The sequence below is a fragment of the Pyxicephalus adspersus genome, chromosome 4 (assembly GCF_032062135.1).
Source record: "Pyxicephalus adspersus chromosome 4, UCB_Pads_2.0, whole genome shotgun sequence".
NCBI lineage: Eukaryota > Metazoa > Chordata > Amphibia > Anura > Pyxicephalidae > Pyxicephalus > Pyxicephalus adspersus.
In genome coordinates this window covers 31,768,811-31,783,468 of record NC_092861.1, presented here as the reverse complement: position 1 = coordinate 31,783,468, position 14,658 = coordinate 31,768,811, and the positions used below count along the sequence as shown (strand labels likewise).

The following is a 14,658-nucleotide window of genomic DNA, read 5'->3' as shown; positions in this document are numbered from 1 at the left end:
CCAGGATTAGCCTAAGAGTTAGAGAAAAAGAACCAAAGGTGGTGAAATAAGTACTGACATATGTCTTAATATTTAGTGTTCAGGGATCTTTCTGTATATAGTCAGTCCATGACCACTGTACATGTGTTAGATTGTAATCCCTACTAACAGGAATAGTACTACAAGTACCATGAAGCACCTCTGAATTGATTTGGCTCTATTTAAATGAAATACATAAATATAATGAAATAATTTTGTCCTTTACTGAGAACTGTATTTTATTTCAGCTTGCTGAAACATTTTCATTTGTGCCTATCTTGTATTGTATTTGTACCTTTCTAATTACTTGTATGCCTTTATTATTTGGTTCCCACACTGCTCTTTAAAGGCACCACACAGCTCCCTCTAATTTGCTGCCTATTGTAAATCTAGCAGCTATGCGGGAATTACAGCATACAGTGTACAGGATTTGTCTCATTACACCCCAGTCTATTCAGACATTTAGACTTTTTTATCCAGCAGGTGTTGCTGTAGATTTCAATGGCTGGTAATTGTAACTTATTTCAAGTGGTTGGACAGAGATTTCCAAAAAAAGAATTGGGGTTGAATTATTTGAAATAACATCTATTAATATACTGTAACATTTTACTAAAAAATGCATTTAAGGCATGCTCATATATATGAGTAAAATCTTGCATTAACATGTGTTTTATTAAAGTCAACTTAACAAAAAGTCCTTTTTTTCTTTTTCTGTACACTGAACTGCACAATTCTGGTTCCATGTACAATCCTGGTGCAACTCTGTAGCAACATAAAATAGCCCCTAAGTATGTTTGAGAGTAAGGTCGCACCAACCACCCCAATAAAGATAACTGAACCCAGAAGAAGTGCAGATAAGGATGATGGTGGCATCAATGGAGCAACACGGGACATCACAGCTCTGGAAGGGGTGCATTACAGACGTGTCTTTCATAATGTCCAGATATGCTGAGCTTGGTGCCAGCAGAGAAGTTTACAACTGCTTAATATATATACAGATATGGGATAATACTGCATACCAGAAGACCTCAAACAGGACCTGCATTAATGTTTTGGAGCAAAACACATTACAATGCACCTTAGAACACTGAGGTGGCATTGAAAATGATCAAACAGTGTCTGGCCCTATGGATGAGTCACAGGTAGGATTGATGAACATCTGCCAAATACCCATCACAAGGAATATTAGCTGCAGCTGATTCGCAGCTTGCCCAACAACCATCAGTCTGAAATCCATTTTTAAAGGTAGTTTAATTCCTACAAAATTCTTGGTACTAACGTTATTACCAAGAAATCCCCTATATGTATCCCCTGTTACTTTAGTTTTTCTTGTTTCATGAATAAACTTTACCAACTTCAGTCTCGTTTCAATTTCCACCACTATCTTAGTGCAGAACAGGGGTCGGCAAAGTTTTATGGCCACTAGGCCATTTATGGGGTGGGGGGAAGAACACTAGGATGGACCTGCCCGTATGGATTGCGGAGGAGAGGGATTTACTTTTAGGGAGTTTTACCCTATTTACCACTGCTGCGGAAGTACCAATGCCGGCCGCAGTAAATAGGGGAGCAACTGCAAGGGGGCGGCACCGGAGCTCCACAGGTTGCCGGCCGGCATTAGGCCAGATCGGCCAGGGGGCGTTAGGCCGGAACGAACTACCGGCTAGGCCGTATCTGGCCTAGGGGCTGAAGTTTGCCGACCCCTGGTGTAGAAGTTACAGTAGGTGTTCTGTAATGGTTCCTGGTTGGAAAATCGTTCCTGGTAATGGTCCAAGCATGTTGGAAAATCTCTTTGTGATCTTCATAATAGAAGCATATAACACAGAAAATAACTGATTGGGGAGTAAGCTAATGGTCCTAAAAACAAGATGTTGTCTGTTTTTTGTACCTAGTAAAGATCCTGTAGCCTATGGTATCCTAAGGTGTTATGTATTCAGGTGCAGTGAGCAGAAGCACATCTACAAACTATGTGGCCTCAGGCCATCTTCTTTCCACTGTCCTAGTGGGGGTCTTCACAGGGACAGCAATGTAAACACCTAGGCATTAAAAGCATGCTAGTCATGACAGGCATGGGTTCTTTAAATGAGCTGCAATGCAGAGTTTAATCAAGATGCTCCAAAGAAGCTGTGAGAACAAAAAGAGAGAATACAAGGGCACTGGAGAAGTCCTATTATGTGAAGTGCAATGAGTGTGAAATGTATTCAGTACAGACATCAGGAGCTTGATATAGTATGAATGTAAGCTAAATATGCATCTATGATGCCTCTGTGTACAGAGTCTTGGTATTTTGGCAAAAAGATTAAATAATAAGTTTTATTGGTTCAAAATTCATACAAAATGGTCATAAAGAGCTGCAAACCTCTAAAGCTCCTATTCTTGGTGTACTCCATCCAAAGATGAAAGGTTTATACATTTAAGGTGGCTACATTTCTTCCAGGTTTTTGGGAAATTCTAAATGTCCACACAAATTTTCCAGGTTTGTTAAATCTCTATTCCTTATGCAGTCCCTGTAATGTAGATATAAACCTTAACTGAAGTGTAAAAGCACATTGCAGCATAAACAATTGACATTTTTCTTGTTCATACTATTTTCAAATCTTTTGTTTTATGTCAGTCTGTTTGTATCTTCGTGTCTTCATATGATGGCTGCATGACAGTTCTTGTGTATTGTGTGTTGAAGCAGCCAGTTGTATTCCCCTTCTGAACCCAGTGTCCCTGTACTCTCCATCAGAAGCTAGAGTGACATTATAGAACCACAATATGGAATAATGCATTATCACCCTGTATCAATAAATTATTATAATTATTATTTTTATTATTATTAATAAACAGGATTTATAAAGCGCCAACATATTACGCAGTGCTGTACATTAAATAGGGGTTGCAAATGACAGACAGATACAGACAGGGACACAGGAGAAGAGGACCCTACCCCAAAGAGCTTACAATCTAGGAGGTGGGGGAAGTAATTGTCATTTGCAACCTGTGCAAGGGTCTTCTTACCAGCTAAATCATTAATAATAGATGGACTTTTTTTTTTTTTTAGTGAGCACATACCCATGTCGTTTGTAGCTTTGCATCCCACCTACATATACACCTATATTATAGTTTTTGTGAATGGCAATCCAACAAGATCTCATCAAGTTTACCCACAGCATGTGTGTTGCAGCATACTCCAGTGCACAGAAAGGAATCCATGTCTGGTTTTCAGTACATTGTAGTGTATTGTCAGTTCTTTTTAAATAAGCCGCCTGTCTTAATGCAGAATGCATTATTGCATGGCACTGCACACAATTGTGCATGCTGTGACACACCACAATGGTGACAAGGGGTCCTTGAAGAAAACAATGACCCATTGCCTGCTCTGACCGACTCTGCTGCATGACAATCCAAGCTTGATAAACAATTTCAGCATTTAACACTCCAGACACTTTGATGTGCTGTCTTCCCCCAGGTGTTGCACCATTTTTTGCAATGCAGAACATCATGTCCCATAGAAGTGCGTTAACATTTGTTGATATGTTATTGGTGTTTTGTAGCATTGGCAGCCCATTATTTATGCAATAGTGTGAATAAGCCATTAGATGTAGCAAAACTGTGGAATGGATAGAATATTCCCTGTGTGGTATACTTTGATCTTAGTCTTGGAAATGTTTAAGCCATAAATATGTCCACAGCAAAAAAGGGGGCCTGCATATATTTATTTCCAAAAGGTTTAACATAGACCTTTAGAGGAAGGAGTCAGTGTACTGGAAATGTTAGAACCAAACATATTTGTAAACCATTTGGCATCTATGAAGAATTCTGATTTTTAATATAACATAGGTCTTGTTTCCTGAAAATGCAGAGGCTTGAAATGCAAACTATTTTGTATCCTCCGCTGTGTGTTGTGGTGTGCTACATCACTAAAAATTGTGTATACACACTTCTTGTGTGTATTGGAGGATTAGGATATTTAGTCAAATAAACAAGCTACCATTATACCCTGCAATGTATACCATAACCCGTGTACTTTAAATAGAATGCATAAATGTAAACTGACTATTGGAGCTTGTAAAAATGGGAACGTTATAGTATTGACTGTAAAAAAAATTGTATTGATCCAAATATTCTATACACACAGTAAAGCTTTGGATACAGACACATAGAGCACACATGAAAAAGTCAACCTCACATTTTCCCAATGTGATCCACACAAAGACAAAAATAACAGTTAAAAAAGAACTAAAGTAGATAAATTAAATAAACCACACTACCCTAAAACCCCACAAAACTATAAAAAAAAAGATTTTTTTGCATTTCATTTTCCATTTAATTTTGACATCCAAGACCTGGTACACACAAACAGATCTGTCACAAATTTTGTGCTTAATGGACCAATTTTTAATCATTTGTTCAGAAGTCGCAAAACACTGCACAAATGTTTACCGTGTTCTGTTCTTCTGTCCATAGAGCAGATGCTGAGACTAGTCACAGTCATAGTGTGTCTGTTCCTGCTCCTGTAAGTCAAGATACATGTTTGTCTACGGCCTGTAATTGCTAATGCTTTGAAGTCATACTGAGGAGGTCACATTTTTTAGTTCCTGTATTCCATGTATATGGTGACTGGAGTTCCTGTGTGACATGAAAGGACCAGGCAGGGTGTGATGTGTCTGCAGGACGGCCCTTGGATCTTCCCCCAGCAGGGACTTGCTGATAGACAATCCCAGGATAATGTGTTGCCTGGTGGAAGTGTGAAAATTCTTAGCTCCCTATGTGGGGGAAGAGACCCTGGCTGATCCCTATGGCAGTAGGGCTCTTTAATCTCATGCTAATGAGTCTGACAAAGCTGTCTGTAGTTCTACTGATCTACTTAATGTCACATTTGCCATTGTACTGTACTTCCAAATACACCTTTTCCTAAAGTAGAATTCCCAATCAAAGGTCTCTCCCATACATTTGCAGTACAGAATAAATCTACACATGCATTGGAGGGATCAGAAAACTTTTTTTCAGTCTAGCTTTTTAGGGGTGGAAATGTGGTTACTTCCTGACCATGCACACATCCCTCTGGAAAAATTTAATAGGCCAGGTTTGATTCTCCCTAATTGCCGTTCTTTACCCAAAAGGCTGGTGCCAGGTAGGACAGTGTACCCCATCACCTCTCCATTAGGATTTGATTAATGTGAACATCTTTTACATACAGATCATTGGGTGGTTAGATGTTGCATGAGTCCACCAAATTGACATTGCAAGGGTCTCCATGGATGCTACCCGAAAGCCAATATTTGGCAACAAATCAGATATTCCATGCACATAGTAAATCAACTCAGACATTTGAAAAAAAAAAAAGTTTGTACATCCTTTGAAAATTGTTAATTTTTAATAATGCTGATTCTTGAAGTATAAGTTATTAACAAAAGTGCAAATTTGTCACATGGAAAATATTTACGTTTATCACAACTTCAAATCAATAAAATTAGAGTGAGGTATGTGAAATTAGGTGCCAAAAATAGGAACCTCACCTGTATTAGATATCATGGTTCTGGTGTTCTTTTTGATTGTGTGGTGTGGTCATTCCTAGGTCAAAACAGCTCCCTAAAGCCCCCGGAAAAAATTAGGAAAACATATGATTCTAGAAGGGTTTAAAAAGATCACCATGATCCCAATCATTCCACTGTAAGGAACATAATATACAAATGGCATGGATTTGAAATGACTGCTCATTTGTCCAGGGCTTCATGACCTAGCTGAGAAAATCCTGTGGAATAGAGGGATCTTAACACTGTTAAAAAATATACTACTAGATTGTAAGCTCTTCGGGGCAGGGTCTTCCCCTCCTCTATCACTGTCTGCATATGTCTGTCATTTGCAACCCCTATTTAATGTACAGCACTGCAAAATATGTTAGCGCTATATAAATCCTGTTTAATCATAATAATAATAACAATATTAATAAAGTGCCTTGTAGTCCTCTCTATTTCTATCCGATGTTAGCGCTATATAAATACTGTTTATTAATAATAATAATAATAATAATAATATATTCATTAATTCAAACATGATATATTTATGTATTAATTGTTTATTGGGTAAATATATTATGTTGTGATTAATATAATACATTGTTTAACAATGTTTTATTTATTAATGTATGTTTGAAGAAGTGAACGTCTAATCTACGAAACACGTCGCTAGCTGTATATTTAACCATAAATACTCTTTTTGGCACAATCCTTTATGGTAGTCCTGATGCTGCTATTATGCTAGTAGTTGGTCTTTGTTATACAGTTGTTGTTTCTTTTGTGTTTTGATTTTTAATCATTTAAAAAAATCAATAAACTTTTTGTATCAATTTGTATATTTTTAGTTGGCAGAGGAGGTGTGCTTTAATGCTTTACAAAAAAGGCCGCTATATACAAAGTGCTTTTCCTTTTGTCATTGGACTCATAATATTGAGTACCTCTACCATTATACGTTTCTTACATCTTAAGCACTGCAGCTCATTGTCTTTATGATACATGTGTTTTTACACAGGTACTAATGTTTTATATCCATGTAATTATAAAGGACTAGAGTTAGATCAATTTATTAATTCAAAACATGTCATGAACGCATGTCCTGATTATAGGTGTTTGTTTTTCAATCAATTTGTTTTATTATCAGATTAGTTAGAAAATGTTTTACAATGAACATTAGATTTTTGGGGCTGTTTTGCATTATTAATATCTGGGAAGTATGCAAGGGCATTGAGTAACTCATTCAGAATTCAGTGCCAATATTTAATCTGGAGTGATCTATGCAAATCATTAGGATGGGCTTTGATTTATTGCTCTGTAACATTACAAGCAAAACTCTGTTTTAGAGCCCAGCAAATTTTTCACATAGTTCCTCTTTGTATTCAACATTAGTATCTATATCATTTTCACAGAACCATAAATGAACATTTGGAGGGAAGCCAAGAACTGTTGTTTCTGTACATGCTTCCATTTGGTTACCATAGACAAGCAGGTGAATGCAGCCATATGGTCACTGCATTGCACTAAAAGGAATACTCAGAGAAGTAATAAACATGGGAGAGCCTGTGGAGGAGAATACATTAAAACTAATGTCCTCCTGTCTGTAACTAGTCCTTGACAGACATTTCCAGTCTATGCTGCCTCTCTGGTGCATTATATGTATGTATTCGGTTATGTATGCATTTTATTAATTTGCATGGCAGCACAAATTTCTGCAGCATTTTACATGCACATCTCCATGACTTGAAGGAACTTTAGGTGGTCATACACATCAGAGGCTGGTCAGATGTTCACATATGATGTAGTGGCCAGTGGAAGCAGCCACCCAGCAGAGGACACGCCAAATACCAAACCTAAAAGTGCGCCTAGCAGAGGCCTTCGGAGTCCCTAACAGCATAAAGTTTTTACTTTTAAAAAAAGGGTAAGTATGAGGCAGCTAAGCTGCTTTTAAATTGTGATTTTTTTAGTGGTGACGGGGTTGCCTTCTTTCTCTGTTAAGCCCCGTACAGAGGTCCGATGGACCCTAAAGAATTGTTGCTGGAAACGATCTTTAGTGATCTTTTTCATTGACAGATGAATGAATGAGCCCTGTACACAAAGCGCCATTCTGTTCTATGGAGAGGGGAGGAAGAATGAACGGATCCCCTGTGTGCTCTACTCCACAGGAGTGAACAGCGGCTGTCCCAGTCGGTTATTCTTCAATCTACTATGACCATGGTGGATTGATGAACAACATAAGGGAACTTCTGTACACATGTCAGGTTCAAAAGCTTACCAGGCAAGCTGGTACTGGGACTGGAAGGAATGAAATTTACTCCTCTACTCTGCTTTCCATTGCCTCAATGGAAACATTTATTCCTTTATGGGAACATTTTATCACTACTCTAGCGTTCCTGTTTAGCATTAAATCTAAACGCTATCGAGGTGGCTCAGAGGTAGCAGTCTGGCCTTTGCAGAGCTAGGTTCAAGGTTAAAATCACAGCCAGGTCTCTATCTGCATGGAGTTTACAGGTACTTACCATATTTGGGTGGGTTTCCTCCCACATTCCATATATAGTGCGTAATATGTCGGCGCTATATAAATACTGTGTAATAATATTAAAAACTAGGGTATTCTTGATCAATATTTATATCTTAGTTTAATAATGCCCATTCCTTCTTAGACCAATATTTGGCATGGAGTATTCCTGATTAACCACCAGCCAATAGGAGCACCCCGCAATGTTTTTAACAACCGGGCTCTGCCGGTGGTTAATGTAAACATCAAGGATCACTCCCGTGTCTTCTCTTCTGGTTGATGGATGTACAGCAGTAATCAGGCAAATGATCAGTATCAAAGAAGTATTTATCATTTACATGCATCCATTGACTAGTGTATGGCCTGCATCCGTTTGTAGACATGAGTTCCAGCATGTTTCCAGTGCAGCACATTCCAGCTGTTTCGTATGGGAACAAGACACTTCCTGCCAAAAAAAGCACTTTTACTGCTTCCACAATGGACAGTCATTCCAGACTCTGGGCTTTTGATGTAAAGTTGACAATTACCACCGAACAGGTCTTTATTTACACATCAAAGGATACACTTAAGGAATAGGAGTCACCTTTCCTGTGGGTCCCCTACACCATTTACTGCTCTTAGAAGCTGCCCTTGAAATTAACACTAACATTGCAGGTAATTACAGGAAATGCTGCAGTCAGAAAGAAAACATCTCGCAACATGAAATATGTCATATAAAGTGTTTTTCTTAGCATTCTGTAAGCAATGCAATGCCATGCAAGGACCCGGGACAACTTTCTCCTTTACCGGTTGCTTACACTTTATACTGCCTGTTAATGCAGTGTCTCTGAGCTGTAAATGGAAGGTAATGAACTCCCTATGTTCAACCAATAAATATTACTGGAGAATGCCAAGTTCATTATGAACTGGGTATCCAACATGTGATATCAACAACAGCAATAAGAACGTAGCTGCATTATAGTATTAAGCATACTTACTCACACAAAGAGATGATGAACTCATTTTGGGATCAGAGGAGATATGCTTCAAGGCTTCAGTTGGTTTTCTAGACTGTAAAAAGGACACTGTATTGTCTGCATGTACAATATAATGTAATAAAAATGTTTTATGAATCACTTCATTCATAAATGTAATATTAATGCTGGGAGATCTTGTACCCCCATCTGACTTTTTAAAATGTATTTATAAAAAGGATATTTGTAGTTTGAGGTTCTCATTAAAAAATATATTTTTTTCATCTAAAAGAATGCTTCTAAAATGAATGCCCGTGTCCATTTTTCATTGCCTTCACATAGTCAGGGTTAGTTCACAACTTCCAGTTTCCAATCATGTACTGTAAGCAGACCAGGACAGACACCATTTAACATTCTGTGTGTTACCTTTTGACGTAATACAGTTTTGATTTTTAATATTGTTGCATGGTACATAGGGGGTGCATTCATTCCAGTACATTTCAGCAATTGGGATATAACAGTTTGTATACAGGGAAACCCAAAGCCAAAGATTATGCTGGTGTTTTTATTAATATTCCTAGATTGTAAGCTCTTCGGGGCAGGGTCCTCTCCTTCAGTGTCACTGTCTGTATCTGTCCATCATTTGCAACCCTTGTTTAATGTACAGCACTATAAAAATCCTGTTTAATAATAAAAATAAAAATAATAGTAGTGTATATAAAACCCTGCTTTGAAACTGCAGGTTTTTTTTGCACTTTGTTAAAGTACAATATACAAATAATAATTTGTGTCGAATAAAACAACATATCTGCTTAATAATGAGAGCCTTGTTTGTAGACATTTACAGTCTAGTACATTGATCTTCACCGCTGAGGCGTCAAAGTCTAAAGTAAGGCTTCAGGAAGACTCACCCAGAACTAGATATGTTGCTATTTATGACATAGGGTTGCATTCCTTTACATGTTTTTAATTGAATTTACTGCCAGCAATTACCAAAGCATAACCAGAAAGATTTACATTTGTATGTTCTCCCCATATTTGTGTGGGTTTTGTCAGGGCGCTCCCAGGGAGTTTCCTCCCACAACCCGAATGTAAATTGGTAGGAAATATCACTCAAATGGGCCATAGACTATGCTAGTTAGATATGGCTATAGTACATTACATATATATGGCTCCAAACTGTGAGTGACTGTGAGTGACATGACAAGATGTCAGTACTATATAACTGGATAAATAAATACAACTTGTACTAACTATGCTGAGTTCTGATCTCACCTTTCATTTTAGAAAATTGTTTTATTAGTTAGGCTGTATATTATGCCTCAAACTGGCATCACACAAACATCACTTATGATCCCCTAGGAGCTTTTATCCAAATAGTGATTGTTTTTCTGTGCACACTCCTCTCACATGATTGTGTTTAGACCTGGTGACAACTTTTGTGATGGGTAAGGGAATACGCCTGCTTAATTTTTTTAAATAGGTGAAATGTTTCAGGGCCCTTGCTGACACACATACTGCGGACTTTGTATAAACTTGAGAAATATCCATGCATGTAGTAAATTAATCAGATCTATGCAACAATGTCTTTAGTAAGTTGAGAATTCTAGGTTTCAATGTTACAAAATGCATGATAATATAAATCTATCAATATAGAATATATTTTGCCTTTGTAATAAGTAGAAAACTGTCTGTGTGTGGTATTATCCGTTTAGGTGCAGACACCAGCAAACCTTTATTGAAACCATTGGCAAGGCAGCTTAAAGTCTTTGGACTCCTTTGTGACTTTATATGATGATTAGTTATTTTATCATTATAATTAATCTCATCATTCTGTACAGAAAATAGATGAATACAGATGTGGAATAGATTATTTTAGGAAATTATATTTATCTTTTATTGAAAGCCTCTATTTGTATTTTCATCTCATGAATTGTTATTCTATATTCTTCAGGTGATATTTTAGGGAGTGATAACATGTGTCATAATCTCTGGAGTGATTGTTTTTGGGGAAATAGACCCAATTCTGTTCTAAAATTCAGTATATATTCATCTGTAACAGATCAAAATAAAAAAATGAAATGACCTTACTGGATAAAGAGTGCATAATAATAAGGCAGTGAATGCAACATTCAGCCAACATTTGCTGCAGGTGAATGTGTTTTAACATACAGTAAATGATTAGCGCGAGTAAATGTTTGGTGATTTATAACTGTGCAACTTATTTATACCAGAATACAGAGGCCATCATTTCCTCAGGCTGTCATCCAAATACACGCCTTCATATATCTTTTACCTTTTAGAGGACAAGGGCACCTTTACTTTGTCTTTTGTTTTGGAAAAGTGATTCTATACTATAAACAGGAATATATCACCAAAACAGTCTTTGAAACCACTACAGTTCACTAATCTGATGAAATAACATGTTTGTGCCAAAACTGTCAGGATCAGAATTAATGTTCTGATGTATTAAAAATACTGGCAGGCATGTTAAATAATTATCTGCAATGACCTGGTACAGAGTAGTGCCAAAAGAAGCCAACGTCAGCTTAGAACTGTACACAACGGCTGCCGTATACCACAACTGGGGTGTGTTGTCCAAACCCAATGCACATGGTTGCCTAAATTTGACCTAGGTCGTTGAACATCAGCTGGGTTTTTTTCATGGTTACTGTGTGTTATACTGCTTTACTAAATCAAATTGGATTGAAATTAATCCTAAAGCACAAGGTGGCAATGTCACATTGAAAATATTAGCACAGAACTGCCCAGGCATTTTATAGGCCTGATTTATTAAAGCTCTTCAAGACTTTTATCAGTGAAGCTGGGTGACCCAGCAAACCTAAAAGGAATTTTATTAAAAGTAATTTTCTTTTTGTTAGCAAATGTTTTGAACCCTGGACCAGATCCATTCCAGTGCAAAACAGTGCACACGCTGAAAATAAAATAACATAACAATAAAATAAACAAAACAAAAAAAATAAGGAATCCATGCTGTGTTTCATCAAAGATCATTAATTTATTTATAGGAAACTAATGCACTGTAGAACTACCTAAACACACTAGTACATTTTAGTATAAAAAGGAGACAGTAAGATCCATGATAAAAAGTTTAAAAAGAAGAATAAGTGCTCACCAGATGGATGCACATAATGGAGATAATGTATTTCTCAAGATATGTTTGAAGTGCATCACATAGATTCAGGCACCTGCTCCCAACAGATAAAACAGTCATATGTACACCAAAAAAAGACAAAACAAAACCACACACATGACACATTACCTCTCTAATATACACAAATTCCTGAAAGTTTGTTTCCTATAGCACCCTTCAAATCGGTATCCAAACAATCCTCTATAGTCTCCTTCACTGAAGGTAGAACCTCGATTTACCTAACTCTAGATATCCCCCCTAGGGATGAGAATTCAATGCACTACCACTATGCATGCGCAGCCTGGGGGAAAAAAAACTACCCACATTCCCCTAGATATACCAGATGTCTGAACTACTTCCCTTATCTCGATCACACAGATTTTAGCAGAATCAGATTTACAACTTGCCGTTATGCTGCAATATTCCCATGCACACTATGTATTAAGCAAAGGAATAAAAATCCTGAGGTTGCTCTGTCTTTTGGCCACATTTTTCCTCCTCTGTGGCAAATCTGTGTTTGAGAATTGCATTTTGCATAAGGTATTGTAAAACAATAAAGGAACAAAACAAAAGATATGGTAAAGAGATTAATGTGTGTGTGTGTGTGTGTGTATATATATATATATATATATACACATACATACATACACATACACACACACACATACGTATGAGTTGAGCATAGGAAGGTCAACTGTACCACTGCATGCTTGTACCTAGCTATCTACACTGCACAAGACTATATGACAGTGGAAGGGTCAGGATACAGCAAATCATAAGTCAAATAAAAAAGCAGGACAGTAAAAAAATAAGAAATTCTGCTTCACACACAGTGCAAAATGCAACATTTCTTATAACCTAAAAGTATGCCCAGTGATTTCTGATCACAGGTATATGTTACTAGTATAATAGTTGGGTATATGTGATTATTACAGAGTGTCTGCCTTGCATCCTCACCAAAGTTCAGCACAAAATCCAAAGCTCAGTAACTCAGACTTACACCTCTGTTCCATTCATTCGCTTTAAACTATTTTCACATTCAGGAAAATAGGTGAAAGCCCTTCTACCCTAGATCTAAATTCACTTAAGTTGGCACAGCTTCATGGTTCATTCTCTTGCCATTCTGATAACATGGCAATACTCTAATATCTGGAGTAACATTTGGAGTTATCACAGAACCTGTAACTTACATTCTGCTGCAAGAGCTGTGTCACATTTTTCCTATAGTAAAGAGCAGAAGTTGGTGTTTTACCAATGAAAGTGTAAAACCCTTTAGATCTTGACAAGAAGAACCATCAGATTAGGGGTAGTGCCAATGCGATGATCTGCTGCGCAGTATAATGAATAGTATCTATACAATGACTATAAACATGTTGCACAGTATAATAAATGTTGAACATACAGTAATTTGATTACAGGTGTATACCCTGCAGTTTAATCCACATTGTGATACTGCCACCCCAGCTTTGTCCAGGATGAAGTGACTGAACATTGAGATGGCTTAGAACAGGCCAGATATGCTGTGTGATTCATGGTACTGCAACAAGTTACCGTGTGAAAAAATCCAAACATGTAGACATGACATGCACTGGCTGTCCAGGGACTAAGGTACATGACACAATCACAAGTCCGCAATGGTACATGTGTTCTTGCCCCATCACCATGGTCTCCACATAGAAGGAGCAGGAGGTGGCTGAGTCTCAGGGGTCTGCTCATTGTCCTGCACTGGCTCTGTCCCTCCCTTGACAATATCGGATTCTTCTGCATCTGAACAGCTGTCATCGGAGGAAGATCCCAACAATCCCAGGCCACAGGAGGGATCCAAACCTGGAGAATCCAGGAGCACGTCGAGGACAAGATCCTGTATGTTCCCCTCGCTTAAAGGCATGGACTCCAATAGATGATTGAGGAGCTCCGCGGCCAGACCCGAATCAATGCCAGGACAGCTGGATACAAAGGTGTGCACTTCATGCATGCACTGGATATAGCCCGCCGCAAAACGCTCACTGGCCTCTCTCTGCAATCGGTCAGTTTCTGCAAGACAAACATCCGGACAATCAGATCACACAGGGCAACATACAGATATTAGAATATTCTACCTTCAGCACCATCATATCACAAATCAATGGTTTATACTATCTATATATATCCATCTATATCTCTCCGATAAGGAACCAATAACATTTCTAAAATCTGCTAAGCTGAACAGACATATTTTAAAACCACAATAAGTAAATTGATTTTCTAAAAAAAAAAAAGTTCACTTAACTTAGTAAAAAAAGAGGAAGATAAGTTAAATTGGAACATTAATAAATATGGTGTTTTTCTTTAGCCATCCAATCACTTGCAAACAAAAATCATGTTTTCTTTTCTCTTAAACTAAGTGAGCATTCTCGACCTATTTACTTATTTAGTCTTTATATGAAAGACTATATAATACATAAGCAAATATAAGTAAAAAAAATCTGGTCATAGCAGAGAATTCAGTATTCAGTTTGTAAGATAATAATAATAATAATA

The 14,658-nt window shown here is 37.4% G+C and overlaps 1 protein-coding gene across 2 annotated transcripts in view; it reads right to left on the bottom strand.

The window, feature by feature from the left end:
- Window positions 1-11,983: 11,983 nt before the first annotated feature.
- Window positions 11,984-14,658, bottom strand: part of LOC140328268 (transcription cofactor HES-6-like) — a 7,020-nt gene continuing 4,345 nt past the window's right edge. For both annotated transcript variants that reach the window (XM_072407723.1, XM_072407724.1), the window contains exon 4: window positions 11,984-14,172. In XM_072407723.1, coding sequence (XP_072263824.1) covers window positions 13,796-14,172 — 377 coding nt within the window. In that variant the 3' untranslated portion in view covers window positions 11,984-13,795. The remainder of the gene's footprint in view (window positions 14,173-14,658) is intronic.